The 26833-nt window shown below is 50.5% G+C and overlaps 3 protein-coding genes across 4 annotated transcripts in view; 1 reads left to right on the forward strand and 2 right to left on the reverse strand.

Moving 5' to 3' along the window:
• The window catches only part of SMG5 (SMG5 nonsense mediated mRNA decay factor), a 27874-nt gene extending 12362 nt beyond the window's left edge, over positions 1-15512 (reverse strand). Inside the window, exons 1-12 of the mRNA XM_082615965.1 lie at positions 15277-15512; positions 11249-11347; positions 10601-10724; positions 10078-10234; positions 8060-8149; positions 7017-7106; positions 6217-6295; positions 2765-2890; positions 2591-2659; positions 1922-2130; positions 1081-1218; positions 336-935 (exon numbers count right to left, since the gene is read on the reverse strand). Coding sequence (XP_082472091.1) covers positions 336-935; positions 1081-1218; positions 1922-2130; positions 2591-2659; positions 2765-2890; positions 6217-6295; positions 7017-7106; positions 8060-8149; positions 10078-10234; positions 10601-10724; positions 11249-11347; positions 15277-15350 — 1855 coding nt within the window. The 5' untranslated portion in view covers positions 15351-15512. The remainder of the gene's footprint in view (positions 1-335; positions 936-1080; positions 1219-1921; positions 2131-2590; positions 2660-2764; positions 2891-6216; positions 6296-7016; positions 7107-8059; positions 8150-10077; positions 10235-10600; positions 10725-11248; positions 11348-15276) is intronic.
• Positions 15513-17247: 1735 nt separating this feature from the next.
• Positions 17248-22091, forward strand: TMEM79 (transmembrane protein 79; the record flags this gene model as incomplete). Its single annotated transcript, XM_082612700.1, has 4 exons — positions 17248-17343; positions 18137-18939; positions 19219-19432; positions 21878-22091. Exons 2-4 carry the CDS (start codon positions 18180-18182, stop codon positions 22089-22091), a joined length of 1188 nt encoding a protein of 395 aa, XP_082468826.1. The 5' UTR covers positions 17248-17343; positions 18137-18179.
• A 4-nt stretch (positions 22092-22095) lies between these two features.
• GLMP (glycosylated lysosomal membrane protein) lies at positions 22096-26181 on the reverse strand. Of its 2 annotated transcripts, XM_082612698.1 has the most exons (6): positions 26059-26181; positions 25290-25547; positions 24886-25086; positions 24543-24761; positions 23815-24071; positions 22097-23700 (listed from the first exon to the last, which is right to left on the reverse strand). In XM_082612698.1, the coding sequence occupies exons 1-6, from the start codon at positions 26134-26136 to the stop codon at positions 23535-23537; spliced, it is 1179 nt and encodes a 392-aa protein (XP_082468824.1). In that variant the 5' UTR covers positions 26137-26181; the 3' UTR covers positions 22097-23534. The 2 variants fall into 2 exon arrangements, with proteins under 2 accessions (XP_082468825.1, XP_082468824.1); XM_082612699.1 differs by lacking the exon at positions 23815-24071 and having other exon boundaries at positions 22096-23700.
• Between the last annotated feature and the right edge of the window lie 652 nt (positions 26182-26833).

The raw sequence follows: 26833 nt of genomic DNA on the forward strand, positions 1-26833 counted from the left end.
CTTCCAGGAGCCCTGGTAGGACCTGGGATGGCACGGGAGGGAGTTACAGCTGCAGTACTGTGTAGGGAGAAAAGCCCCAAACCCACGGGGCAAAGGTGGGAGCGGGAGGAGAACAAGACCATGAAATCAGCTGGGAGCTGAGAATAAGGAAGTGAGCGGCAGAGGGGATTCCCAGGAAAAAACGCCAGGCCACACTATAGGCAGCAGCCAAAAGCCAGGCAGTGAGGGGGGGGATGAGAGGTACACAAACAGAGAAAAAAGTGCTCTCTCTCAGATGAATGCCGATGGTACGGAGGTGAGGACCAGAGCAAGATGATGAAGAGAGGCCCAAGTACCTGGCTCTGAGGGCTTGTCCACATCCCCATTGACACAGGGCCTGCGGCTGGCCAAGGTGGGAGCTTCGGTGGTGGGCTGGAGGAGCAGGTTGCTGAAGGTGGGAGCCAGTCGGAAGCAGCGTTTAGTCTGGAACATCTGGGTGGACATGGCTTGTAGATTGCTGGCAATGCTGGCCTCACTGGGGCCCAGTGGGCCGTTGAGGGATTCAGGAGCCTCTGACCTGGCCCGAGGTGGCTCCAGGGCTGGGGACCGTGTCCCTTCCTCGTCCTCCATATCTTCCAGGTCTGATCGGGACTCTTGGCTGTTCATTTCTGAATCTGTCTCGGCATCAAAGGCCGTTCCCCCACCTTCAAGGCTCTTGTCGGAGCCACTGTCTGAGCCCTCACTGGCCCGGGCTGAGTCATGGCTCGAGTCTGAGTCAAAGCCTTCACTCAGGTCACTGTCATCACCAGCTTTGGGTGGGTGGCGCCGGCGGCGGAGGCAAGAGAGGCGGGAGAACTTCCGGCTCTTTCTGACCTCGCCATCTTGAGATACTGCAGGAGGAGGCTCAGGACCCGGCTCCTCCGCCTTCTCCAAGGGTTCCTTGGACTCTGGTTCATCTGTGGAAAGAGGATGGTCAGGTGGAGCCTAGGGACAAACCGGAACGAGGACACTGGCAGGTGCTCTTTGACAGCACCTCCCCTGCCACGATCCCCACACCCCATGCTAACCTTTCCACAGTCACAACCTCCCCCGTGCCTGCACCTGTGCCATCACTCTGGAATGCCGGGACGGGATTCTCGCCCTCTTCCAGCTCAGCTTGCAGCCGTATGTTGACATGATTGACAAGGTGGGAGAAGAGGGCCAGGGTGAAGGCAATGGCTGCACTGTACTGCTTGGATCCTAAAACCAGGAAAGCCAGCATTAGGGGCCCAGGGCCCTGAAGAGGAATAGGCTCCACTAATTTCAACCTCATCTCACCTGTTCTCAACCCTTCCAAGGATCCAACTACCTCTGAAAACTTCCTCTAAGGTAAAAAAGGACTTCTCAGGTCTCTTCACTCTCATCCTGTAATGTGGAATGTGCCAGCTCATCCTGCCTCCTCATGTAAGCTCATGGATGCTCTTGTCCCATCTCATCCTCCCTGGCTTTGATGCCTTCACGCAAGCGTCTCCCCATATGCCCCAAGCATCTTTGCACCCAGCCCTGCCTCTCCCTCCCTTCCATCCAACTTTGCTCTACATACACCTCCGGCAGAAAGGTTTCCAGAACTGCCTAACTGCCCCCACCCCCAGCAAGTCTGAATTCCGTCTGGATCATCAGCTAAGCATCTCAACCACTGTGTCTGCCTGGGTCCTGGCCAACGGTACGCGTGTTTGTGGGTGCAGGAGGGCGGAGGGGGTGGGAATACGCTGTTGCCTTTGTTCATTCACTAGGAGCTTCTTTAGGGCAGGGTTCCTTGCCCCTATCTCCCACAGCCAGGCAGCGACACAGGTAGTGAAGGGACTGCTTGTGGAAGCAAGTTTGTGGATAAGGAGCTGCAGAAAAGGGTAGTGAGGATCCCAGAAGCCAGTCGGGGAGAAATGAGGGACAGAGGGAGAGTTACCTGCTCTCTTCAAGCTGTGCACACCCATAAGGCAGATGATGACCATTTGAAAGATGAGAAGGTCCGGGAGGAAAGCATATCCACTCTCATACTCCTCCTCATCCTCACTGGCCAGGCTGAGGTTGGGTGAGGAGGGCAGGTAGAAGAGACAGAGGTTGAAGTCCTCCAGGACTGACTGGCAAAGTGATGTCAGCTCTGAGTCCACAGAGCTATGGAAGGGCAGGATAACAGGGGAGGTCAGTGATGGGGGCTGGGGCAGGCAAAAAGAGTTGGGAATACAGGATTCAGAGAGAAGACCGCAGGATCCTTAGGGGAGACTTCAGAAAGGGGAGCAGGGGGAATCAGTGCTTGCTAGTCTCCAAAGCAGACAGAATAACACGGGAAGGGCAGACACGCAGTGGAAGGGATGTGGGTAGGCTTCCCATTAGGCCACTCCTTCAACATCTAGTAAGCACCCACTGTGCCAGAGGGTAAGCCACCCAGAGAACGGGCACAGAACCTAGGGTGAGACAGTGAGGGATGCCAAGAAAGGACTAACCAGCTAAAGAATTTCCAATCGAAAGGCAGAATTCACCAGCCCACTCCCTCCTCTTCAAGTCCCCTGCCAGAAAGAAGCCATCGTGGATGGGGCTCACAGGACACAGTTCTTGCTCACTCTCTTCCACTCACCTGCTTTTGGGCTGCAGGAGGCTTTGCAGATACATAAAGTTCACCAGCAACCTCTTGATGTCTTTACATCTGAAATGAGAGGAGCCCAAGGTAAATGGTGAACAGCTCCAGAGTCCCTGTGGTCCTACTGCACCAACTGCAGGAAGACCCCCTCTTCCCACAGGCCCCACTCACCGCTTCTTGCTGGGAGAGAGCTTCCGAGTCTCGCACTTCTTCAGCTGGTGGTACATTTTGGCTGCCTTGTCATACAGCCGCTTGAGGTTCCCATAGGCCCCCTCAAAGGACACTTCCGACTGGATGCTGGAGGAGACAGAGGTGAGCTACTGAGTCTTGGCAGAGGCAGAGGTGGAGGGGGGAAATGTCAGTCTTCCAGGGATTTAGGGAGCACTGTTTCTAGTCAATACAGGCTGCCCCCAGCCTCCCCTTCCATGTATGTACTCAGGGTGAATAAAATACACACATACAACTAATAAAATACACACATACAACTTCCAGATTAATCAGAGTAATGATGATGTCCCCATCTCCTCTGTATCTAGAAATGGGACAATTAATCTCACTGAATGTTACAAACTTAACTTAGTTACCATCCCTGAAATACACTATCCTTCATCTTTCTTAAAGCACAGAGCACTTAATAGGTAGCATTTAACAAGCATTTACTATGTGCAAGGATATTTACATACACTACTTCAGTTCATCCTCACGATATTCATTCAAATGCAAATATGTACTGAGCACCCAACTCTGTGTCAGGCAGGCACTGTACCTTACTATTATCCACCTTTACAGATGAGGAAGTAAAGCCTGAGAGATCAAGTATAATGCAAAGGTCACCTAACGGACTTCCCTGGTGGCGCAGTGGTTAAGAATCCACCTGCCAATGCAGGGGACATGGGTTCAAGCCCTGGTCTGGGAAGACCCCACATGCCGCGGAGCAACTAAGCCCGTGCGCTACAACTACTGGGCCTGCGCTCTAGAGCCCACAAGCCGCAACTACTGAAGCCCGGGTGCCTAGAGCCCGTGTTCCCCAACAAGAAAAGCCACCACAATAAGAAGCCCGTGCACCGCAACAACGAGTAGCCCCTGCTCTCCGCAACTAGAAAAAAGCCCATGCGGGGCAACGAAGACCCAAGATTGCGGCAATCAATCAATCAATCAATAAAACAAAGGTCACATAGCTAAAACATAGTAGAGCTGAGTCTCCAACCCAAGTCTGTCTTACCACAAAGCCTATGACCTTAACAGCATGCTATACTTTTTTAAAAAATGTTGTTTTTTGAAACGTCTTTTAATAACAAAAAGCAGTGATAGAAAAGAAGAAATACACATCAGTGGTGAATTAAATATAGCTACAAATTTTTTGATACTCCTTCCACTGAGAAGTGGGTTCTGTGTCACCTCCCCTTAAATCTTGGCAGGGGGTGAGGGTGGGAGACAATGACTATGCAACTGCTTTGACCAAGAGAATACTGCAGGAGTGACTCCACCAGTTTCCAGGCCCAGGCCTTAAGAGATTGGCAGACTCTACTCCCAAGTTTCTTGGGTCATTATTTGCTATTGGAGCCCTGAGCCACTATGTAAGAAGTCCAATCTGCCCTGAGGAAGATACCACATGGAGAGGCCCTGAGACTACATGGAGAGGGAGAGGGGTTCAGATGAACCAACCCTCCAGACATATCAGACCCCCAAATCAGCCAAATACCACTGACTAACCCTAGACAATGCCAACAGGGGGAGAACTGCCAAACTGAGCCCTAGCCAAATGCCTAACCCACAAACCATGAGATATTATTGTTTAAGCATAGTAGAGGAAGACCTTATTTGGCACCTCCCAAACCTGGATGTGCTTGGCTCTCTTTGAAAGTGATTCACCCTAAATCATGATTATGAATGTGATGAGGGATCCAGGACAAGTAAGAGGGGCATTCCCTGGAAGGCACGCAAGGAATGGGAAAGATGCAACGGGAGGTTATAAACCTGGTAATCATATTCAAGAATGAATACACAAATAACAAAGGCTGGACAGGGTGTGGAGAAAAGGGAACCCTCCTACACTATCGGTGGAAATGTAAATTGGTGCAGCCGCTATGGAAAACAATATGGAGGTTCCTCAAAAAACTAAAAATAGAGTTGCCATATGATCCAGCAATCCCACTCCTAGGCATATATCCAGACAAAACTATAATTCAAAAAGATACATGCACCCCTATGTTCACAGTAGCACTATTTATAATAGCCAAGACATGGAAACAACCTAAATGTCCATTTACAGATGAATGGATAAAGATGTGATACATATATATATATATATATACAATGGAATATCACTCAGCCATAAAAAAGAATGAAATAATGCTGTCTGTAGCAACATGGATGGAACTAGAGATTATCATACTAAGTGAAGTAAGTCAGACAGAGAAAGACAAATACCATGATATCACCTATATGTGGAATCCAAAATATTGACACAAATGAGCTTATCTACGAAACAGAAACAGTCTCACAGACATAGAAAACAGACTTGTGGTTGCCAACGGAGAAGTGGGGGTGGAGGAGAGATGGAGTGGGAGTTTGGGGTTAGCAGGTGCAAACTATTATATATATATAGAATGGATAAACAACAAGGTCCTACTGTATAGCCCAGGGAACTATATTCAGTATCCTGTGATAAACCATAATGGAAAAGAATATAAAGGAGAATGTATATATATGTATAACTGAATCACTTGGCTGAACAGCAGAAATTAACACAACACTGTAAATCAAGGATATTTCAATTAAAAAAAAAATGAATACAGTGGATGGGAGGACAGTCTGTAGTGATCTAGTAAAGGAACAGGGTAAATGTTTGTTGATACAGGAAAACAGGTTTCCTTGACCAGGAAGGCAGAATTAGGTTATTTTACTTTACACCTTAGTAGCTGAGCATTTAAGCTATGAAGACCACCCTTTTTCCCTTTAGGCTTTGAAGCCCAATTCACTATATAACTTCTTCTGAGATAGATTTGGCTTCTCGAGTAGACTTTGGCCCTGATTATATGGCAACAGTGAGTTTCCTGGCAGTTTATGTCTCACTAAAACTTAACCAATGGCATTCTCATTTACCTAACAGTCTCATGTGCATTTGGTTATGGTGACTTAGTAACCTAAGCCTAATCAACTTTGGGTGCCCTGAAAAAATTGTTTTTCCATTCTAAGAGCTAAGTGTGAGAGCCAGGGAAGCAGTGATCCACCCTGTTAAACTTGTCCCCGCATGCTGTCATCTTTGTCACCTCAAGACACTGAAGCTCTACAGTTCTGAAGTTCTTGTCAGAGGCTACTTTGGTAACATTTTATCAACTATATCAACTTTCTTTCTTTCTTCAGGAAGGCAGCAATCCTGTTATTTTTCATGACAGCAGACAGCTACTTCAGCTGCCCAAGTATCTACAAGTCCAGGTGGCTGTGTGAAAAGCAGCAGGGCTGTGTCAGGATGCCCCTGAGAGAAGGGACCCCCTCAATCTTAGCATTCTCCTATCTATCTCACCCAGGAGCTAGAGAAGGGAGAAAGGGAAGAGAGAAAACAAAGCAGGAATTGTGCAGACATGAAAGTAGGGCTGGGGAAAGAGCTGGCAAATACTTACCAGCGCAGGTAGCAATACATGGCTTCCACATTATAGTACTTGCTGCCGGCAAGGGTGCCCAGCTGGTTGAAGGGCATTCCTGGAGAGAAAGAGAAGTCACACAGTCTGTAGCCATAATACTCACCGAAAGCTGCAAGGCCCAACCCACGTTAAGCATCAGAGAACTCACGGGGAGAACAGTGGGTCTGCAGGTGACACTGGTGTCTCAGGTGATCAGCAGCTTAATCGTGCTCCTCCAGGGCGTTATCTATTCTAGACTCACTTCCTATCAGTCTAAGCCCACCTGGACCACCAGGGATTGCAGCACTGACGGCTGCCATGCCTTCAGCAGCAGCTGTGCCTCTTCCAATGCTGACTGAACTCCATGGAGCCCTCTCCTCTATCCCAGCTCAGTCTCTCACCTCTGAGTTCTCCTTCCTACATGCTAATCCCCATCTTTCCCTGTAATGGAGCCTTATCCCTTATCCCTTCCCTCACTGTGCCTCCGTGGGGGCAGCTGAAGTACGGTCTCCTCTTTCTACAGAAACCTCAGGGACAGGGAAGCCATCTTGTCTCTCCCTCTTCTTCTGCCTCCTTCCTTCTTAGTTCAAGACTTTCCCATTTCTCTTCTCCTTCCACCATCTTCTGAGTGTGTGTTACAAGGGGCAGAATGCAGAACCAAGGTGAAGTATGAAAGAATTGAGAGTGGGTGGGAAGGACCGAGGGGGAAGTGAGTATGGCCTGCCTGCCATCTCAACGTTGTCTTCCTCTTGGAAAATGCTGCTGGGTTGGGAGGCCCCAGTGGGGGGCGGTCCGCTTACCAATCTGGGGAGCCACTGACAGGGCTTGGTAGTAAAATCTCTCAGCTAGCAGCTCCGTGTCTACGCCAGCTAATTCATTCTGATATCGTGCTGCAGGAGGGAGAGAAGGAAAAGAAACACAATGATTCCGTGTTTCAGAAAAACCTCCCCTCATCTGGGAGTCTACTCTGGAGAACTGTAATAAGAGCCCGGGAGGAAGATACCTGAGCTAGAAGGCAGGCTGCTTGGGTCTCTGGCACAGTCTTAAGTCTGCATGACTATGGGCAAATTGTTCAACTCTCTTCCTTGCTGGTAGGTCCAAAATGTAAAGAATATTTAGTGTTTGTAAAGTAAAGAGGCTCTTCTTGATTATCTCTTCCCAATGAAGGGGCTGCAGCATATATAAATGCTTGAAAAGACTTCTGATATTTGGTTCTGGAATTCAACTGCTCAGTTCTAGAGAGAAGACATTACTAATGACACTTGGTCAATCTACTGTGAAACAGCTGATTCTCTCTGTGCCCCCTGCCTATAAAGGGTCCAGGAGTGGGATGGGGGCAGGAAGACGAGCCTCAGATCAATAAAGGATAATGCATCTGAGAGCCACACACTGGCAGCCTAATGACAGAACCTTTGTCTATCAGGACTAGAGACGGGGGCCATAAAGCAAGAGAGTACTTTTCCATTCTGAGAAACATATTTCAAGCAGGTAAGTCCTCCCTGAGGTCTAACCGCAATTCCTCTAGGAATCCATGAAGAGAAAACCCCAAAGGAGAAAGACATCAAATTAAAATCTTCCTAACCCACCACTGAAACCAGGTTATCACCCTAACTTTCTTAAAAAGCAAAGACATTTTCCTTCTTTGTGTATTCACCATCCTTTTTGACTCATGCACGAACAGTTGAAAAGAAGGAAACACTGTGAACAGACTGGAGGGGAAAAGTTATCAGAGGCCACATTGCGCCTCCTGCTCTCCAATCACGTAAAGGGTGGTACCAACAAGAGCAGTTGGATCCTGTCCTGTAGCCCAAAACAGAGAAAAATGAAAGGTTCGGATTCTTACACAAATCCCCCAGGTACACTAGACATCGGTGGCATGCCATCTGTGCCCAATCCATCTCCTTCCCTGAGGCAGACACTGGCTTCTTGCATCCTGAGAAAGAGAAAGAGAGAGACAGAGAGAGAGAGATGCTTATAAGCCCACTCCTCTGTCCCTACCTAGGGGAAACACCTTTCCTAGGTGGAGAAAGGAGATAAAGAATCCAGGGCTAGTTTTAGAACACGGCCTTATGGGGCAGAGAAGTCACCCATCCAGGACACAGACAGAGACACAGGCTCACAGGCAGACAGACGTAGGCACACAGAAACTCATAGGCAGGAGTCATTCACAGGACAGAAAGGAACTAGAACAGATGGGCTATAGTCCTCAACCTAGGACAGCTCCCTGGGGGAAGGTCATGTGAAAGGTCATCATAGGAAGACTTCTAGAAAGTAGAGGTGAGGCTCAAGTGTCAGTACAGTTGTGGGTGCCTTGGGTAGCAGCTCCCTACCTAAAGGTAAAAGGTTTGGATAAAGATGGGAAACTTGCCCAGGAAGAATGGCATTTGAATGAGGCCAAGGTAAATGCTCCTGGCTTCTGCCTGGTGGGAGGTCCACAGAGAAGGCAGCCTATGGAGAGTCTATCCATGAGGGAAATGAGGTCATCTTGCCTGACCTGAGGACTGGTGATGGCCAGAGCCATCACCCATGCATATTGCATGGGCTCTCTCTTCTCCCTTCACCCAGGCAGCCTTGTAACTTCAGAGAGCTTCAGCTACTTGGCAGGCAGTTTTCCCATGTGCCAGGTACTGTTCTAAGTGTATTAAAATATAAACTTAAGTAATCCTCAAAGCAACCACATGAGGTAGTTACTCTTGTTACTTCCATTTTACAGTTAAAGAAATCAAAGTTGCACAGCAGGTAAGTGACAGAGCCAGGATTCAACTGGCAGTATGGCTACAGAAACCATCCTCCTATCCATTCCACTTTGCAGTCACCCTCCTGGGTGTGTAGCTCCCATTCTGAGCAGCCCTTCCTAATATTTTTTATAGAGACCATCGCTGAGTTGGCTGAATGAGAAGTATCAATAAGGAGAAAAACTAAAATGGTTTGGGGAACTGACCCTTTGAAATAAGGGTTCTTAATCTTTGTTTAAGCTATGGACCCCTCTGGCAATCTGGTATAACACCTACAAATGTTGCCTTGGATTGACATTGTTTTGTTTTATTTTTGGCTGCGCCACACATCTTGCAGGATTTTAGTTCCCCAACCAGGAACTGAACCCGGGGTCCCAGCAGTGAGAGTGCCAAGTCCTAACCACTGGACTGCCAGGGAACTCCCCATCGTTTTGTTTTTAAATGTTTTTAAATGTACAAAGTACAGTGCTCGCTTCCGACCAGAGAATGCTGCCACATAGGGGTGCAGACACAACCTCCATCTCTGACCCAGAATGTCTTTGTCCTGGTGAGGGAAGGGGCATGGGGCTGGGGGGGGAGGGTAGGGGGTATAAAGAGCAAGGGGAGTTGGAGGAAGAGGGAAGGAGCTCTAAAGGATAGCTGAACTGAAGAGAAAACCACCATAGCTGCCAGTACCTCAGAAGGCCAAAAAGAGATTTGCACTATCTTGAAAGAATGTCCATGATTTCCCCAACATTTCTAAAAACTTTAATACTTCCATCAAATACTAGGAAAGAATCTCTAAAGTTAAAAGAAATGCCAGCCAAATTCAACTGGAAGAAAAAAAAAATGCTATTAATAACATCTTGTAGTGTCAGACCTGCTCTAGATCATTCCATTCCCTCCCCGACTCCCCACTGGTCTACAATCCCAGACTGAAGAGGTCTCTCTCTCTCTTTCTTTAAGATCTTTACCCCAAGTCATACGCTTGTTTGGATAAATCCAAATTTCATGAAGCATTTGTAGGTCTTCTAGAATCCTCTCTGCCTGGCTGGGTCACAAGGTACATGGATCCTGAGGGATAAGAAGGCCAGAAGTAGAAGTATATGAACTTGCTCCTTGAGCCCACCTTTCAGGTTTCACTGACCTATGAGGGGGTCGGTGACATGGGTCCAGTCGATGCAGCACTGCAGTTCTAGCTGGTAGTGGGACTGGATATAAAGAAGGAGATGCTGGTAGAAGCCAATACCAGCGACCAGGTGTGTCCTGTAAGCACATTCCAAGGTGCTCCGGCTGTGGATATGCTGGAGATTGGGAAAGGGAAGGGGCTAGTTAAGCAACAAGATCAGAGTTCTGCTCCCCCATCCCTAATCATAGTCATCTCCCTGAAGAAATAAACTTATCTTCTTGGCTCTGGAACTTTATCCACATCTCCTCTCACTCACAAGTTACCCCTATACTCTTAGACCTACTTCTCTGGTCTCCCCATCTGGGATCAGGCTCCCCTCCTTCCCTGATCCTAATTCCATATGACTCCCTCCCTTTCTGCGATCTCTTCCTTGGTTTCCCTATCTACAACCATACTCTGGCCTACTTGCCTAGCTATCCTTTTCTTCCTTAGCTTCCCCTCTTTAGACAAACATCTTCCCAAGATCTTGACCTCCCCTTACCTTTTTGTTAGTCTTGATAAGCTGGATAACTTCGTAGTACACCTTTCTCCACAGCAGCTCCTCAGCCTTCCTCCCATAGTCCACCGGGTGCAGGAACATAAGCTTGACGCAGAGCTCACGCAGCCTGGGATGGTGTAGAGGAGAGCATGAGAGGGACTGCCCATCCCTTGGTGAGGGACACAAGAACTGAGGACAAGAAGGCATTTGCCAACACCCCGACTGACAAATCTCTGTACCTCCCAATAGACATCCAGGGTCAGTCAGTAGGACCCAAGACAACAGCAGTCCTGGAAGGCAGTGGGAGCCCCAGAAGACAGAGGCAGGAGCAATAAGAATTTTAATAATCTTCATTTCTCTCCCTGCACCTTTCTCTCCTTTTTACTCTGCCTCTGTATCTCCTCTTTCCTTCCTTCATTATGCAGTATGGCCAACTCCTCCAACTCAAACACCATTCTAATGGTGCTAGATGTAGAAGCTGCAGAGAGTGAGGGATCCCCTCTCCCTCTTAGGAAGGCCAGAGACGTCATACCCCATTATTGTACCATGAGGTCAGGAGATAAAAGGGAACGTGTGTCTATATGTGACAGGGCTTCAGGTGGAAAGGAATAAAGAAACTGTAAGCATGTGTAGTTTAGAGTCTCAGCTTACTTGTTCCTCAGGCTAATGTTCTCTGGTTTGAACACTTCTTGATAAGCGGTTTTGTTGCAAAGGATGAGGTCAAGTCGATGCACAGCCTCCACCACAGCCCTGCAGGGAAATATAAGCAAACAGCCTCTGAGCCATGTGTACGGTCCACCTATGATGCTGGAACACTGATCCTAGAGGAAAAGCTAAAGAATTTGGGGTGGGGAAACTAAATGGCTGCAGATTGAGCTCCGTACAAAACAAGATGAACACAGTCTCCATCCTGATACAGCAGTCCCCTCAGGAGACATCTGGCAATGCTGAAGACATTTTTGATTGTCACTACCTGGGGGAGGGGAAGAAGAGGCGTTGCTATTGGCATTTACTGTGTGCTGCTAGACACCCCACAATACATGGGACAGTCTACCACCTTAACTATCCTGCCCCAACTGTCAACAGTGCCAAGGTAGAGAAACTCTGTGATATGGGAAGGTAGACTCTCTCAATGGAAAGAGCATAGGCTGTGATGCCAGGCAAAACATCTAGGGTTTGAACCTGGCTGTGTCTTACTAACTCTATAACTTTGTGCAAAATTACCTACCTCTTTAAGCCTTAGTTACCACATCCATAAAAGTGGAAATAATAGCAGTTACCTCAAAGGGCTGTTGTGAGGATTAAATGAAATAATATATATACAGCAGGCATTCAACAAATATTGGTGGAATGAATAAATTATTATTATGCAAAGGCTTATTATCTCTGACATAAAGGAAAGGCATTCCTAATATAAAATTCTGCTTTGGAATAATGGGGTAAGAGAAAGGGGGAGGGTGTCCCTAAACTGCTTAGTTATAAGGTCTCCTGGATCCTGCTGAAGGAACTGTTTCTTTAATATAAAGTGTAGGCTCTGGAACCAGACAGCCTGGGTTCAAATCCTAGCTCTACTTCTTATCAGCTATGTGGTCCTGGGTAAAAAATCTAACTTCTGGGACTTCCCTGGTGGTCCAGTGGTAAAGAATCTGCCGTCCAATGCAGGGGACATGGGTTCGATCCCTGGTCGGGGAACTAAGATCCCACATGCTGCGGGGCAACTAAGCCTGTGTGCCTCAACTACAGAGCCCATGTGCCCTGGAGCTCGCACACCACAACTAGAGAGAGAAAACCCAAAAGCCACAACTAGAGAGAAGCCCGCACGCCACAATGAAAGATGCCGCCTGCCTCAACGAAGATCCCGTGTGCCGCAGCTAAGACCCAATGCAGCCAAAAAAAAAAAAAAAAAAAAAAAACCCTTAAAAAAAATCTAACTTCCTTATGTGTCAGTTCTCTCATCTATAAAATGGGATTAATATCATCACCTACTTTGTGAGGGTTAAATTAGCTAATATATAAAGCACTTGTAACAGTGCCTCGTACACAGTAAGTACTCAAAAAATATTAGTCTTCATCCTGAGGAAGATATTCCAGACCCTAAGAGAAAAGTTCAAGGAAACTCTACAATGGATGGCCAAGAGGTGCCTGGGTAAGTATCATCTCTGGAAGGGTAAAACCCAGAGGACAGACAGCAGCTGTGAGAACAGGTGAATCAGGCACAGCTCTGGACACAAAACCACCAAAAAATAGGGAGTGATGATTCCTAAAACAGTCCAAAATTGTTTCAGGATACTGAAACATGCTCTTGGGCTGGGGAAAGTGGGCCACAGCAGGCTAGCATCTTGTGGTGGCTCAGGTGGTACACCACTAAAAGCTGTCCTGTACAGGGCGAAGTGACCGCCAAGACCCAGCTGAGTGGGTGGGATGGTAATCAAGGCCTTCTCATAGGCAATCTTAAGAGCCCAGCATTTCTGCAAACACCTCCTGGGCTGCCTAGAGATGGAAGCCAAGCCCTTTCAGCCATCCTGGCCCTCAATGCCAAGGGCAGCACCAGGCAGCCATCAGTGATATGCCAGCTTAGTCCCCAGGAAAGGGCTTTTACCTTCAGTGCCATGCACGGATGTAAGGAGGCTGTGTGTGTATGTATTTTTATGGACAGGCCCCGGAGCTTTCCTTAGATTCTCAATTCAAAAAGGTTAGTAACCACTACTCAAGGAAGTTCTAATTGCAAACTCTTAAACCTGAGAGGTCTCTGCACTTTCTTCTACATTTCCCACCAGACCCTAAGCTCCTCCACTAAATTGTAATCTCCTTTAGAACAAAAACTACAAAAACCAGTCTTGTGTCTCATTCACTATTGTAATCCTAGGCCTAGCACAGTGTTAAAAAAGGAAAATGTTTTTTAAAAAACAGTTAAAATTGGCCTAATTAACTGGTGCTTGTGTCCCTTCCAGCATCCCTTTTCCAGCTGCCTTTTCTGAGGGGCTTAAAACATTTCAGAATTTCATTTCTGTAAACAGACTGGGAATTTCCCAAATTTACTGAAGGTCGGATGACAGTTACATAGTCTAAAAACATATTTACCTTGGGCCAAGAAATCAGACCCTCCTCCCCCAGTTCTTCCCACCAATCAACATTGCTATAATAAATAATAAAAAGAGATCCGCTGCCTCAAATTTCCATCCTGCCCAAAGCCAACAACACACAATTACCAGCAGAGATACCCACATGCACACATGTAAGCCACACATGCAAACATATCAGCTTAAGTCAGTCAGTTCTGTGAGGGTAGTGGCTTGAGAAAAAAACAAGATTTGTGAATGATTAGAAGGATGACCAGAGCCATTTCCAAAAGCTGGAGACAAGTAAGGAATCTTGCAAGCACTGCCCACGCTCTGTCTGACAGGCAGCACTGACACCCGATCGGCAGCATGACAAGGCACACGTGCCATCCCAGCCAACTGCTCACCCACCTGGAGACTGCTTGGGGCAACCCACAGTGAGAGCCCAGGGGCTGATAGATTGGATCACTTTTCTATTTTTGGATCAGCCTATACTCCCCTCTGCCTTCTGGCTTAGGAAGCCAGAACAGGCATGATGCCTACTCAAGGGAGGAAAAGACAACATGTTCTTGACTCTTTCACTGTCAAGATGAGGCCCATGGCTCTGAAGCTGGTCTTCTCATGCAAACACCTCTGGTTCTATAGAGCCTGAGCCGAATGAAAACCCCAAACCCTACTCCCTTTTAGAAAGCAGAAAACTCCATTTGGTCTCTATGCTTCAACCTATTTTGATCCAGTTCAAAAGCCCATGTTTCAGTTGCCCCACACAAAAAATCCTCGACTCGGGGCAGGAGGAGCTCACTCAGGATGGGAAGAGCTCATACTGGCCTGTTCCCAACAGAGGGCTGAAAGGCTGAAGATGTTGAGGAGTGTGAGTGGCACTGTGGAAATCAGAAACCAGGAATGGAAGTTGCCTGGCAAGAGACTGTAGTCATGAGGCTGGAAGGAAGGCAGAACTCAGGAGTCCCCAGGTGCCCTGAAATGGGCTCCTATGACCTAAGAACATTCTGGACTCAAAGTCCTTCACCGCCCTTCCAGTCCAACACAAATAGTCTTCCAGCCTCTTTCTTTTCATTCCGATTCCCAAAACTTAGAGCCATAAGGGACCTCAAAGCCGATCAAATCCAAATCTCTCCTTTTAACGATGAGAAAACTGAGGCCCAAGGTTAAACTGTGAGAGAATGGCAAAGCAAGGAGCTGAAACTGGCTCTCTTGATTTCAGTCCAGGGCTCTTCCCTGTAAGTCCTTACAGGGTTCTAAGCACCATTCTCTTCCGGGTTTTTCTCCTATCTGTGACCCCACCCTCACCTTCCCAACCCCTGCAGTCCCCAATTCCCACCTTCTTACCCCAAATCCGCAAAGCTCGGTGCCCGCCCCAAGCTCACTGCGGGAGGTATCCTTCCACGTGCTTCCCTCCCAACCTCCCACCCACCCAATTCCTTCTTCTTTCGGCTCAATCCCGCGTTACGGGACCCCGCCCCCTCTGCTCCCTCCAAAATTGCACCCCCTCCCTCGCCCGCACCCCAGCCCGGCACCAGAGCCCGCCCGCCCGGGAGGCCCCGCCCCTCGCTGTCCCCCCACTTCCCTTGGCGGCTGCACTCACGCCCCGGCCCCTCTCACCGGTAAAGCCGCTTAGTGTGGAGGACCTTTGCTTCGGGCTCGCTGCTCTCCCCTGTGGGGGGGCCTTGGCTCATGGTGCCCGGGCCCGGGGGCGGATCCCGGTCACAGACCCCCGCCACCTACCGCTACCGCCACCACTGCCGTCTCCGGCCGTAGCCGCAGCCGCCACCGCCGCCGGCCCTGCTCGGCCGCCATAGCTGCGAGGCGGCTGCCCGAGACAGCTCCTCCTCCGCCTGCCAAATCTCGCGATACCAGCTGGAAGTTGCGGGCCAGTGGCCTGCCGCTACCAAATCTCGCGAAACTCGTTTTCCCTCCCGGGAAGTTGCCAGAACTAACTCTGGGCAGCATGGCCTCTTTCTGGCTTCTGCAAGCCCTTAAGAAAAACTTTATTGACAAAGCTGCCAGAGAACGAACAGTGAACTCTGCGGGGGAGCTGAGGCTAAGCTGGATCTGGGCAGATGGACTCACAGCTAGGAGCATGACTTTGCTTTGTCCGACGGTGGTCATTTTGTCCATCCTTCTGCCCGCACCCCCCACCCCCGCCCCATTTGAGCCGAGCCCCTTTAAGATTACTAGTTAGGGTGATTCCATTTCTCCCTTTTCCCCCATTATTTAAACAAACAAAAAACGTGTATGTGAAAATTTTCTTGGAAAGAGTCAAGCATAGCGTAAGAGTAAGGCCCTCCAATACAGGACTCTTGTACAGGCACCTCGGCCCTTCAGCTCCCGCACCCCAACCCAAAGATTTCCACTTGCATGTTCATCTCTCACCAGTCCAGCAAACATTTATTGAACACCCGCTGTCTTCCAGTCACAATGCTGGGTTCTGGAGACACAGAATGAGCAATCCAGACACTGTCCCTGCCCTCACAAAGCTCAAATAACTTCAGGGGAAAAGAGCCACAGGACTGAGAAGGTACACCCTTAAGCGTTTCTGCCCCCGGAAAGATCACCTTGGATTCCAATTGCTTTCTTAAACCTTAAACCTAACCTAAAAGGCAAGGTGTTCAGGGGACCCGTGTACCCGCTGTAATGGGAACATAAATTCCTTTTCCAGCCACCGACCTTCTTTCTGTTCCTGAAACAACCTGTCTTTCCCACTTATTGGCCTTTCACCTGCTGTTTCTCTGCCTGGAACACTCGTTCTCCTGATTTCCCATCAGGTCTCAGCTCAAATATCATTTTGGCAAAGAGGTTTTCCCTACTGAAATTGTCATATTGGTTTAGTTGCTAGGCTTCTTTATTATCTGTTATCCCAAAAGAACAAGCTCTTTAATCGCAGAGACTTTTTTTTTTTTTTTTTGCCGCGTGGGGTCTTTGTTGCTGCACGTGGGCTTTCTGGCTTTCTCTAGTTGCGGCGAGCGGGGCCGCTCTTCCAGGGGCTACTCTTCGTTGTGGTGCACGGGCTTCTTATTGCGGTGGCTTCTCTTGTTGCAGAGCACAGGCTCTAGGCGCACAGGCTCTAGAGCACAGGCTCAGTAGTTATGGCACACGGACTTAGTTGCTCCGTGGCATCTGGGCTCTTCCCCGACCAGAGATAGAACCCGTGCACGCTGCATTGACAGGCGAATTCTTAACCACTGCGCCACCAGGGAAGTCCCAAGCACAGACACTTTGCCTGTCATCTTGTTCTTTCCTGTGTCTGTGCCTAGCTAATAATAGGTGCCCAATAAATATTGAATGAATAAGTGTAGAAATTCAACCTCTTTTTGGGTATCCCAATCTACTCCAAGCACCCTCTGATGTCCAAACCCACTTCTTCCTCCTTTGCTTTCCTGTGCTGGGGGTTCCTACGCATCCCATGTTGCTAAGACACACACTTACCTCTATGATCAGCTGCACCCCCACTTTCAGAAAGGATGACGTCCTCCTTTAATGCTTTTTCTGTCGGCAGATTCAGCAGGGCGGGGCCTGCCCCTTTAAAGTGGGCCCCACCTGCTCTGGTCAGACTGGTTTGGAGACACAGGTAAAGGGAGGGAGACTGAGAGGAATACTCGCAGAGCCAGCAGGGAGCTGGGCAGCTCCTTCCCGGACACTGGGGACCCTCTACCTCTCTCCAGATGGAAAGTAAGTGGGTGTCATGGGTCCAAACACTAAGGGTTAGGAGGTCCTTGAGGAGGTGGAGAGAGGGGAATCAGCCCCATCCAGAAGCAGTGAGATGGAGGGCGGCAGGGAGGGAAGAAAGACCAGAGAGGAGGCATGGGAAACAGCCTTGATTAGACTTAGAGATCAGAATGAACAGACCCAGGCCCTCCGGAGACGTTGTGGGTGGGTTACTGAGAAGTTTGGAAACTGACCAGGTACCCAGATTGGAGACAAAAGAACAGGATGCACTGCTGTTGCCAGCTCCTTGGGACAGATCTCTTGGCAAATCATTGGTATCAGTTGCCAGGAGAGTTCCAGTTGGGGATCTGCAGGGGAATGGGGGGTGTGGAGGTGAAGGGGCAGCTTCTCTGTCCCACAAGAAGATCCTTAGCGGGAATAAAATCCTTGGCAAAATTCTAGACCTCTCCTTTTCCTCCCATTCCTGCATTAGGGTGGCCATGACCCCAGGGGTTTTGGTGGAGGGGGTAGAAGGCATGGGTGGAGGCTGGCTGAGGCCACAGCTGCCAGCGCCTGTGCCCCCTGACTCACCCTCTCCTGCTGAATAGCATTTGATGTCGAAAGGGTGCCTCCATTTCGGCTCTCACTTCCCTCCTGCCTCCCTCTGTTTCAACACCTTCCTCCGGACCATGTTCTCCCTAAGGTCCCAGAAAGGACTAAAGTCCACGAGGCCGGCTGCCCTGGAGACTTCCTGTTCTGTCAGCCCCTCCTGAGGGCCAGAGGACGGCAGCTTCTGACAGAACTTTACTCCCTCCAGGGTGACATGACCTTGCGGTAGACCCCAGAAGTGAAGCCCCAGGATGACAGAACCCGAGACCCTGGCCCTGCTGGAAGTGAAGGGGCCCGAGGCCCTGGAGAAAAGCCCACCCCAGGCTTTGGTCCCCAATGGCCGGAAGCTGGAAGGGGAGGATGGGGTTGAGCCCCCTGGAGCTGAGTCCTCCAGAGCGGGATCTTCAGCTGGGTCTCCCACAGCCGGAGAGGGGACGGAGGATGGTCTAGACAGCACAGTAAGTGAGGCTGCCACCTTGCCCTGGGGGACTGGCCCCCAGCCCAGTGCCCCGTTCTCAGATCCCCCTGGGTGGAGGAACATTGAGCCTGAGCCCCTTGAGTCACAGCCACCCACCAAGCTAGAGGAGTTGCACGAAGATGACGCCAGCCTGCTGCCCGAGAAGGTGGCCCGGGCCTTCGTGCCCATCGACCTACAGTGCATTGAGCGGCGGCCCCAGGAAGACCTCATTGTGTGCTGTGAGGCCAGTGAGGGTGAGCGCCGCCAGACCTTCCTGCCCACCCGGGCCACCCACCCTGAGCCCGCGGAGCGCAAGTGGGCCGAGGCAGTGGTGAGGCCGCCTGGGTACTCCTGTGGGTGCTGCAGGGGATGCGGAGGCCATGAGGGGCTGAAGGCCATGGCCTCGGTGGGAGCCGCCCTCATCCTCTTCCCCTGCCTGCTCTATGGGGCATATGCCTTCCTGCCCTTCGATGCCCCGCGCCTGCCGACCATGAGTTCCCGCCTCATCTACACGCTGCGCTGCGGGGTCTTTGCCACCTTCCCCATTGTACTGGGTGAGCCTGGGCCTGCAAGAAGGGAGGGGGCATGTGGGAGCTGGGCTGGAGGGCAGGGCCTGCCTGGCTTGGGGAGCAGGAGAGTTTCCCTTCACTAGACCTGGACCCTCAGGGCCTCCCACACCCTGTCACCCCTGTGTGCCCACCTCCTCCCAGGACCACCTCAGCCCCACCCACGGTGCAGAGCCCATGCCCATGAGCTCTCTGCTACGAACCCTGCCTCCAGCTTCCTGCCTGCCGCTCCTCTCCTGACCCTATGTGTCCTCCAACCCCACCCAGGGATCCTGGTGTACGGGCTGAGCCTGTTGTGCTTTTCTGCCCTGCGGCCCTTTGGGGAGCCACGGCGAGAGGTGGAGATCCACCGGCAATATGTGGCCCAGTCGGTCCAGCTCTTCATCCTCTACTTCTTCAACCTGGCCGTGCTTTCCACCTACCTGCCCCAAGACACCCTCAAACTGCTCCCTCTGCTCACTGGTCTCTTCGCCATCTCCCGGTGAGCTGGGGCTGGGGGTGGGGCAGAGGGAGGTGCTGGTGCTCAAGAGGCCCAGGCATCTGAATGTCTGGAGAGCCAGGGAGCTTTCTGGATTCTGCATCAGCCCAAATGTGCACCCCGGAAAGTTGAGTCACTTTCTTCCTTGCACTTTACCTCACCTGGTAGCAGGTGATCAGCTCATATGTCTTTCATAAGATACATGTATCAACCTAGAACTGGAAGGGCTTTCAGGTGTCACCTAGACCAACCTCCCACACATTGCAGCCACTCCACTGTGGCACTCTGGTCAGGTGGCCATTGGCTGAACATTGGTTGAACAGCCCCTGTGACCAAGTGCTTAGTTCTTTATAAGACAGTCTTGTTTCATTTTTCAAAAGTCCTAATTATTAGAAAGTCCTTTTTTATATTGTGCTAAAAACTGCTGCCCTGACTCTGACCTCTGTAATTGCCTAGACAAACTCAGATCTTTGACAACAGCTCTCAACTCCCCACTCCAAACATCTGCTTCCCCAGTGTTTACTTTGCTAAGTGGCCCTGGTCCCTTCACTATCCTGTGTCCTTCCCTCTAGGCAGGAAATTCTCCTGCTTGTCAAATGGGAGGGATGGGGGCTGGTCAAGGGTATTGTCCTGTTCATACAAGCCAAGGCCACATAGGTCTCATGGCAGCCTCATTACTCTGCTTTCATTTAGAATTTGTAGGCACCTGAAGTCCTTAGGGGTGTTTTCATGTGAACTACTGTTAACCCAGAAGGCACCTTTGAATTTCTGAAGCCAAATGCAGGCCTTTCCATTTTTTCCCCTAATACATTTCCTTTTGTTATTTTCCATATAGCATTCCAGGTAGCTTTAAGTGCTAAAGCATTCTTCCTATTTAGCTTAAATCTGTCTTCCTGTCACTTCTGACTGTAGTCTAGTGGTCATTTGTCCCACCAGCCTCCTGACCATCATGCAGCCCTGCAAGTTCTCCCAGTAGATGTTTCCCAAGATAAATATGTTCCTGCTCATGTAACTCAACTTCTCATCTCCCTCTCGGGGAATGCTGGTCTCAGACAGAAGTTGGTTTAAGCACCAAGAATCATCAGGGAGCTAAAGGACCAGCAATTGTCTGGTCCATCTTACCCATTTTACAGAGAGAAAGTGACTACAGATTGGGGGAGAAGAGTCACACAGGTCAGTCAGCAGCAGAGGCAGGACTAGAACCCAGGTCCCTTCCTTCTCTCATCCAGGGTCCTTCTTCTCTACCATGGGCAAGTTACTTAAGTATTTTGTGCCTCAGTTTCATCATCTGTAAAATGGAGTTATTGTGAAGATTAAGTTAGTTAATTCATGTAGAGTGCTTGCAACAGTCTAGTACTTGGTAAGTGTTCACTAAATGTGAACTTTTATATTATTATTATGCTATGCTGCCTCCTGGTGCAGTAGAGAAGCAGCAGTTACTCTTTCCTCCATTTCCCAGGTAAAAAAATAGAGACATCACAATCTTGTAATAAGTGATCCTTCATACATTAAGAGGAAGCTGCTGTCCTCCCGCCACTGAGGAGTGTGTATTTTGAATGGATCTTCCAAGAGGGGAAATTTGGTTGTGCCTAGTCCATCCCTCTGGGCTTCAAGCTCTCTTGAAGCTGGTTTCCTTACTCTCTCCTTTCCCTCAGCCCCTCTAAAATGGCAGGAGATGGGGTGATGAACAGGCATGGGTTCAAACTATGGTTTTACTATTTCCCCAATGTGTGACTTTGGACCAGTCTTACTTAACCCTTTTGGAATCTTAGTTTCTTCATCTGCAAAAGGGGAAGTAAATACAATGGAATGTACTGCAGCTGTGAAATAATGAAGCTGTTTATATACTAATATAACACAATCTCCAAGATACATTCAATGAGGGGAAAAAATCAATGTGCAGAACAATCTCTATATTTAGTATGCTACCAAACTTCCAAAAAAAAAGGGAAAAGGAAAACATAAATATTTTCGCTCATATGTACAGAAAACATCACGATGTACAAGAAACCATAATATTGGATGTCTGGGGTGGGAGTGGAACAGAGGTGAGAAGGTCAAGGACGAGAATAGGGTATCTGGGAATCAGTAAAGGAAGACATTTTACTATACTCACTGGTACCTTTGAGTTTTGAACCATGTAAATGTATACTGCCTACTCAAAATTTTTTAATTAAAATTTGAAAAGTAAACAAAGAGGGAGGTGAATAATATACACACTTCATAGAGATGTGGGGGTCTAAATTAAATTAAACATTGCCCCTAAAGTAATTGGTACCATGCCTGGCACATGGTAAGTACAGAAACACTGGCTGTCTTTAGAGGTATCAGTTGTGCTGACCAACACCCATCTACTGCCTTCACGTTGTATTCTCCCCATCATCAGCCTGTTGCCAGTTAGCTCATGTACTCCCCTCGAGGAAAACCCGATCTTTTCTTGCCTCCCAGGCTGATATACTGGCTGACCTTTGCCGTGGGCCCCTCCTTCCGAGGCTTTGGCTACGGCCTGACATTCCTGCCCCTGCTGTCCATGCTGGTGTGGAACCTCTACTATATGTTCGTGGTGGAGCCTGAACGCATGCTCACTGCCTCCGAGAGCCGCCTGGACTACCCTGACCATGCCCGCTCAGCCTCAGACCACAGGCCTCGCTCCTGGGGCTAAGCCGCCCCACCCCCTTGCTCCCAGCCCTGGTACCTGGGTGGGATGAACCCACCTACTGCCCTGACAGGGGTCCCATCCAATCAGAGCCTGGACTGTCCCCTGCTCTCCGAGTTGGGGCACTCCTCTTCACCTTTGGAGCTTGGGACAATTAGGCGGGAGGGACTCAGACATTCTTTCAGGGAAAGAGGTGGACAGCCATGTTCCTTAAGGATGCTGAGGGCACAGAACCAGGAGCAGAGGCATGGTTCCGTCCTGAGCAGCCTCCCACCACTGCCACTAGGGCCCACAGTGGCTGGACTCTGCTGCACTCTCCAGCCTCCTGTGAGGCAGCCAGCAGAGCCACAGCCAAAACTCTGACCATTTCTGTGCTGGGTGTCTAAGCAGAGGGCCTCAAAGAGACTAGAAACCTTGCCCATGCCTAAAGGTAATGGCTGGGCATCAGATCAAATAGGACGTTCATGTTTGGTGAAAACCTTCCTGGGGACCTGTGTTCAGGACCCTCCATAACTGGCCATATAGGCTTTTGAGCCTCAGTCAAGTCAATTACAGCTGTCCCAATCCAGTGTGGCTGCCTCCTCCCTTCCAACCCTTTAGGTCCCTGTAACCTTGCACCTCCAAACTGCCCAGAAGTCATACCTCTCTCATGGGAAGAGGAGCAGACAGGGAAACCTGCCTCCCAAGAGGCGTGTGTGTGTGTGTGTGTGTGTGTGTGTGTGCGTGTGCGTGCATGTATGTGTGTGTGTGCGTGCGTGTGCACCCACACCTGTGGTGGCTGGGAGTGGTTGGAAGACATAGTGGTTGATGTTAACCCCATATGAATGTGTGTGTAACAATAAACAACTACCACTGTCTTCCTTGGCTCTTCCTTCGTGTTTGCACCCTCGTCTCAAGTGTCCCTTCCTTGTTTGATTCAGACTGCACCAGAGACCTCCCAGCTCTGCATGTTGAAGAGTGGCTGGCAGGAGCCTGGTCCCATGGCAAGGGAGAGAACTAGGCCTGGGGAAGAAATGGTGCTGCAAACAAGAAATTGCCTTCCATGCCCACCTCCAGCCCTCTCATTCCCTGGAACCAGACCCAGCAACACTCACACACTGAGAGACAAGCCTTGGGGGAAAACTTAGTCTATTTCATGCCCTCCAGGGTAGCAGACAAGTCAGAAGGCCTCTCATTTAGGCCTGTGAGTCCCATTCAAGGGAACTGGGGGGTGGAGGGGCGGGGAGGCAACACTGAGGGGACCCTCCCTCTAGCAATCACTCTGTCCCTGGTCCCTCCTCAAAGTTTGAAGGAAGCCCCACCTGGGTCCGGAGGAAGTTGAGGCTGGTCTCTGAGGTTCTGCAGAAAAGCAAGATGGGAAAAGGGAGCAGCTGGCTGGGAATACTGACCCTCAAACCTGCAGACCAGCAAGGCAGGTCCAGTAATGTCCTTCCCTCTAGAGAGCAGGCCTCAATTTATAGGCTGATATTCTGAGTATCGCTTGTGGCCCAGCAGCAGAAACACGCCTCCTGCCAGCAGCATGAGCACTGGAGCACCCAGGGCCACTGCCATGATGCCTAGGACTAGCGAGGACAAGGCATCTACTGGTGGGGTGCCCACACCCAGGAGCATGGACCTAGAGCAAGCAGAGTGAGAAAGAGAGGTGAGCAGGCTTAGCGGGGAAGGCCGAGAGGCCCAACCCTCCTCCACTTCAACCTCCCAAACCCTTGGCCCAGGCCCTGACTCTCACCAGCTGAGGTAGCGTTTGTCCCAGTAGCCAGGGCCTGTGGAAGCCCCAAATGTCAGATTGAAGGCACAGAAGTTGTTCTGGGACCCAAAGAAGGCTCGGACAATGGGTGACTGGGGGAGAAGGTATGCCAAGGTGGGGTAAAGAGGGGAAGCTTGGCAGGGCATGGCTGATTCCCGGCCCCCCTGCTTCTGGGAGAAAGCCACTGGTCGCCACTGCATGAAGCCTGATGGGAGGGAGCCCCATAGCAGCTGGTCCAACTGGGGAGAAAGGCAAACAGGCAGGATGAGGAGGACCAGTGGTGCCCGACCTTTCTGTTCCCCCACCCTTTCCCAGCCTCCATCTGTCACGAGTTGTCCTGAATCCTAGGCCTGGTTCTAGAACTCACAGGCTGTTTGCATCAGTCTCTCCTCTGTAGAAAGGGGAGCTGGACTGGATGGCACTGGGTCCTTTTCCAGCCTCAACACTCAGCAAGCCTGCACTCAGCTCCCTCCTTTGGGCCCCCGGGCCCTTGCAAATCCCATCTGTCAGAGCACTAGTCACACTGTACCGCCTTCCCTCTGGCTTCTCCACTGAGAGCAGAGACTGGGCTAATTCATTAGCACAGTGCCCAGCACTTAAAGGAGCTGAATGAAGTGTTGCTAAATGGTAAATAGTTGAATGATTCTCTGAGGTCCTAATGGGGTCCCCCTTCACCCCACACCCATCTGTTTCTCTGCTGGAAGCCTGACCTGGAAGACGGCAGGTGCATATTCATCATCGATGGAGTGCTGCTCCTGCACTGAGGGGCAGTCAGGGCCATGGCCCAACGTGGCTACCTCCAGGCCAAACAAGGAGTGGTTTCCCCGGGGAGAGGCCCCAACCAGGTCCACCTCTAGCTGGCAGGTGTCTGCTGTGTGCAGGAGGCGAGGGGGTTGGCCTGGTCGGCCAGATCTGGAGAAGGCCTGAACCTAGGATGGAAGAGGCGCGGGAGGTGTGGGAAGCAGGTGGATGCCTGTGTTTGAAGGCGACCCCCATCATTAACTCCCACCCTCGTAAACCAGCCTTTTGAGTTCTGATGCCCCATACCCTTACCCTGAAGGCCAGGCTGCCATTGGCAAAAGCCCCAGTGGGGTCGTGAATGGGGTGGCCTCGAAATGTGGCGCTCAGGGTGGCAGGATCCAAAGAGTCAGTGATGTTGTCCCAGGAGAAATCGGCCAAGAAGTATGGGGGATATGATTTTCCTGGAGGCTTGGCGGCCGCATCGGATGTGTTGGTGCTGTCAAACTCAAACAGCTGGCGGGTGGGGGTGGGGAGGGACTAGGCTTGCCTGAGTCCAGCTTTCTCCTGAATCACCACCACCCCCCGTTCACTGGTCCCACCCCACGCTCTCATACCTGACTCGACTTCACCTACCCCCAGTCTTCAGTTTCTCCCTCTAACTCGAATGAACCCTCCCCTCTGCACTCTTCCCCTTGGTTCTCCCCCAACCTCCTCACCCTGGTAAAGACGAGGGCAGAAGAAAATTGGATGCTCTCCTTGGGGAGCACCAGGAGGCCCCCGTCAGGCTCAGAGGAAATCAGGAGGCTCCAGTTGACACTCAGGGTGCTGTTGGGGGTGTTGGTGGCCACCAGCAGCACAGCTGGGGGCCCCAGGCTGCTCCACACATAGTGCAGGGTGGAAGTGGCACCCACTGCCTGGATATGAAGCAGGTTCTGGGAAGGGTCCAGCCAGTCAGAGATGACCTTCAGAGACACCTGGAACATGGAGCAGTGGAGGGTCAAGCGAACAGGATCAGGGAGAGACACAGGGCAAAGAAGTTTGGGGATAAGGAGAGGGGCCTTGGAAAATGATGGGGAAAGGGTGGGACCTTGGGGGCCTAGGCAAGAGGAATGCTTGTGGGAGCTAACAGAACCTTGTTGTAAGGGGCAGAGGTGGGGTGGAGGAGAGGTGGGTAGAGCCAGAACTGCCTTGACCCTGGTGGAGAGATCAGGGCACAGGGCTGAGAGGAAGAAAGAAATCCAACACTTGCTTGGACCTGGCTCACTCAGGGCTAAGTCAAGGTCCAGGTTTCACCGGAAGACAGGAAGCTCTCACATCCACCCTACTCCACAATCCTGTCCCCTGACCCATGGCTGCTCCGACCCCCAGTTTGAAAAACTCTTTTGTCAATGCAAGCACGCTCCACCCCCACCAATTGTTTGCCCTAGATTCCAACCACCCTTCAAGGTAGCATATCCTGAAACACCTATTGCTCTAGCCCCTCACCTGGCGGGTCTCCTCCCCCAGAAGGCCAAACGGAGCTGCTGTCAGAAGTAGACTCAGGAGGAGCACGGCGCTCCTCATAGCTTCTCAGGCAGTCCCGACTTCAGAGGGCGGAAGAGACGCTAAAATCATGTGACTCACAGATTCAGCTGATCTCTTTAAAGGGCGGGACCATCACAACAGTTCTTAAAGAGACCGCCTCCCTTAACCCAGATTTGTGAGTGAGAATAGAATCAGAAGGGTTAGGAGTTCGTCATCCCCAACTGACCTGGCAAACAAGTCATCCCAGGCTACATCTGCAGACATACTCCCAACCTCTCCTACCCAACTAGTCCTGCTAAAGTTACCTATAGGCAGGCATGATGTCTGGATTCAACATCCAAATGTAATCTATAGAATGATTCTGTGGCAGGGAAGGCACAGAGAAGAATTTGAAGAATTCGATGGGAGAGATAGCACACCTCAGAGGGTTCTTTTTGTCAATTTTTTTTTTTTTTTCTTTTTTTTTTGCTGTACGCGGGCCTCTCACTGCTGTGGCCTCTCCCGTTGCGGAGCACAGGCTCCGGACACACAGGCTCCGCGGCCATGGCTCGCGGGCCCAGCCGCTCCGCGGCATGTGGGATCTTCCGGGATCGGGGCACGAACCCGTGTCCCCTGCATCGGCAGGCGGACTCTCAACCACTGCGCCACCAGGGAAGCCCTTTTTTGTCAATTTTTAATATTTATTGAGCCCCCAGCTATGCAGGTTCTTGTCCTGGAAGAGCTCACAATTTTATTG

Source organism: Mesoplodon mirus, assembly GCF_964341445.2.
Source record: "Mesoplodon mirus genome assembly, chromosome: 3".
NCBI lineage: Eukaryota > Metazoa > Chordata > Mammalia > Artiodactyla > Ziphiidae > Mesoplodon > Mesoplodon mirus.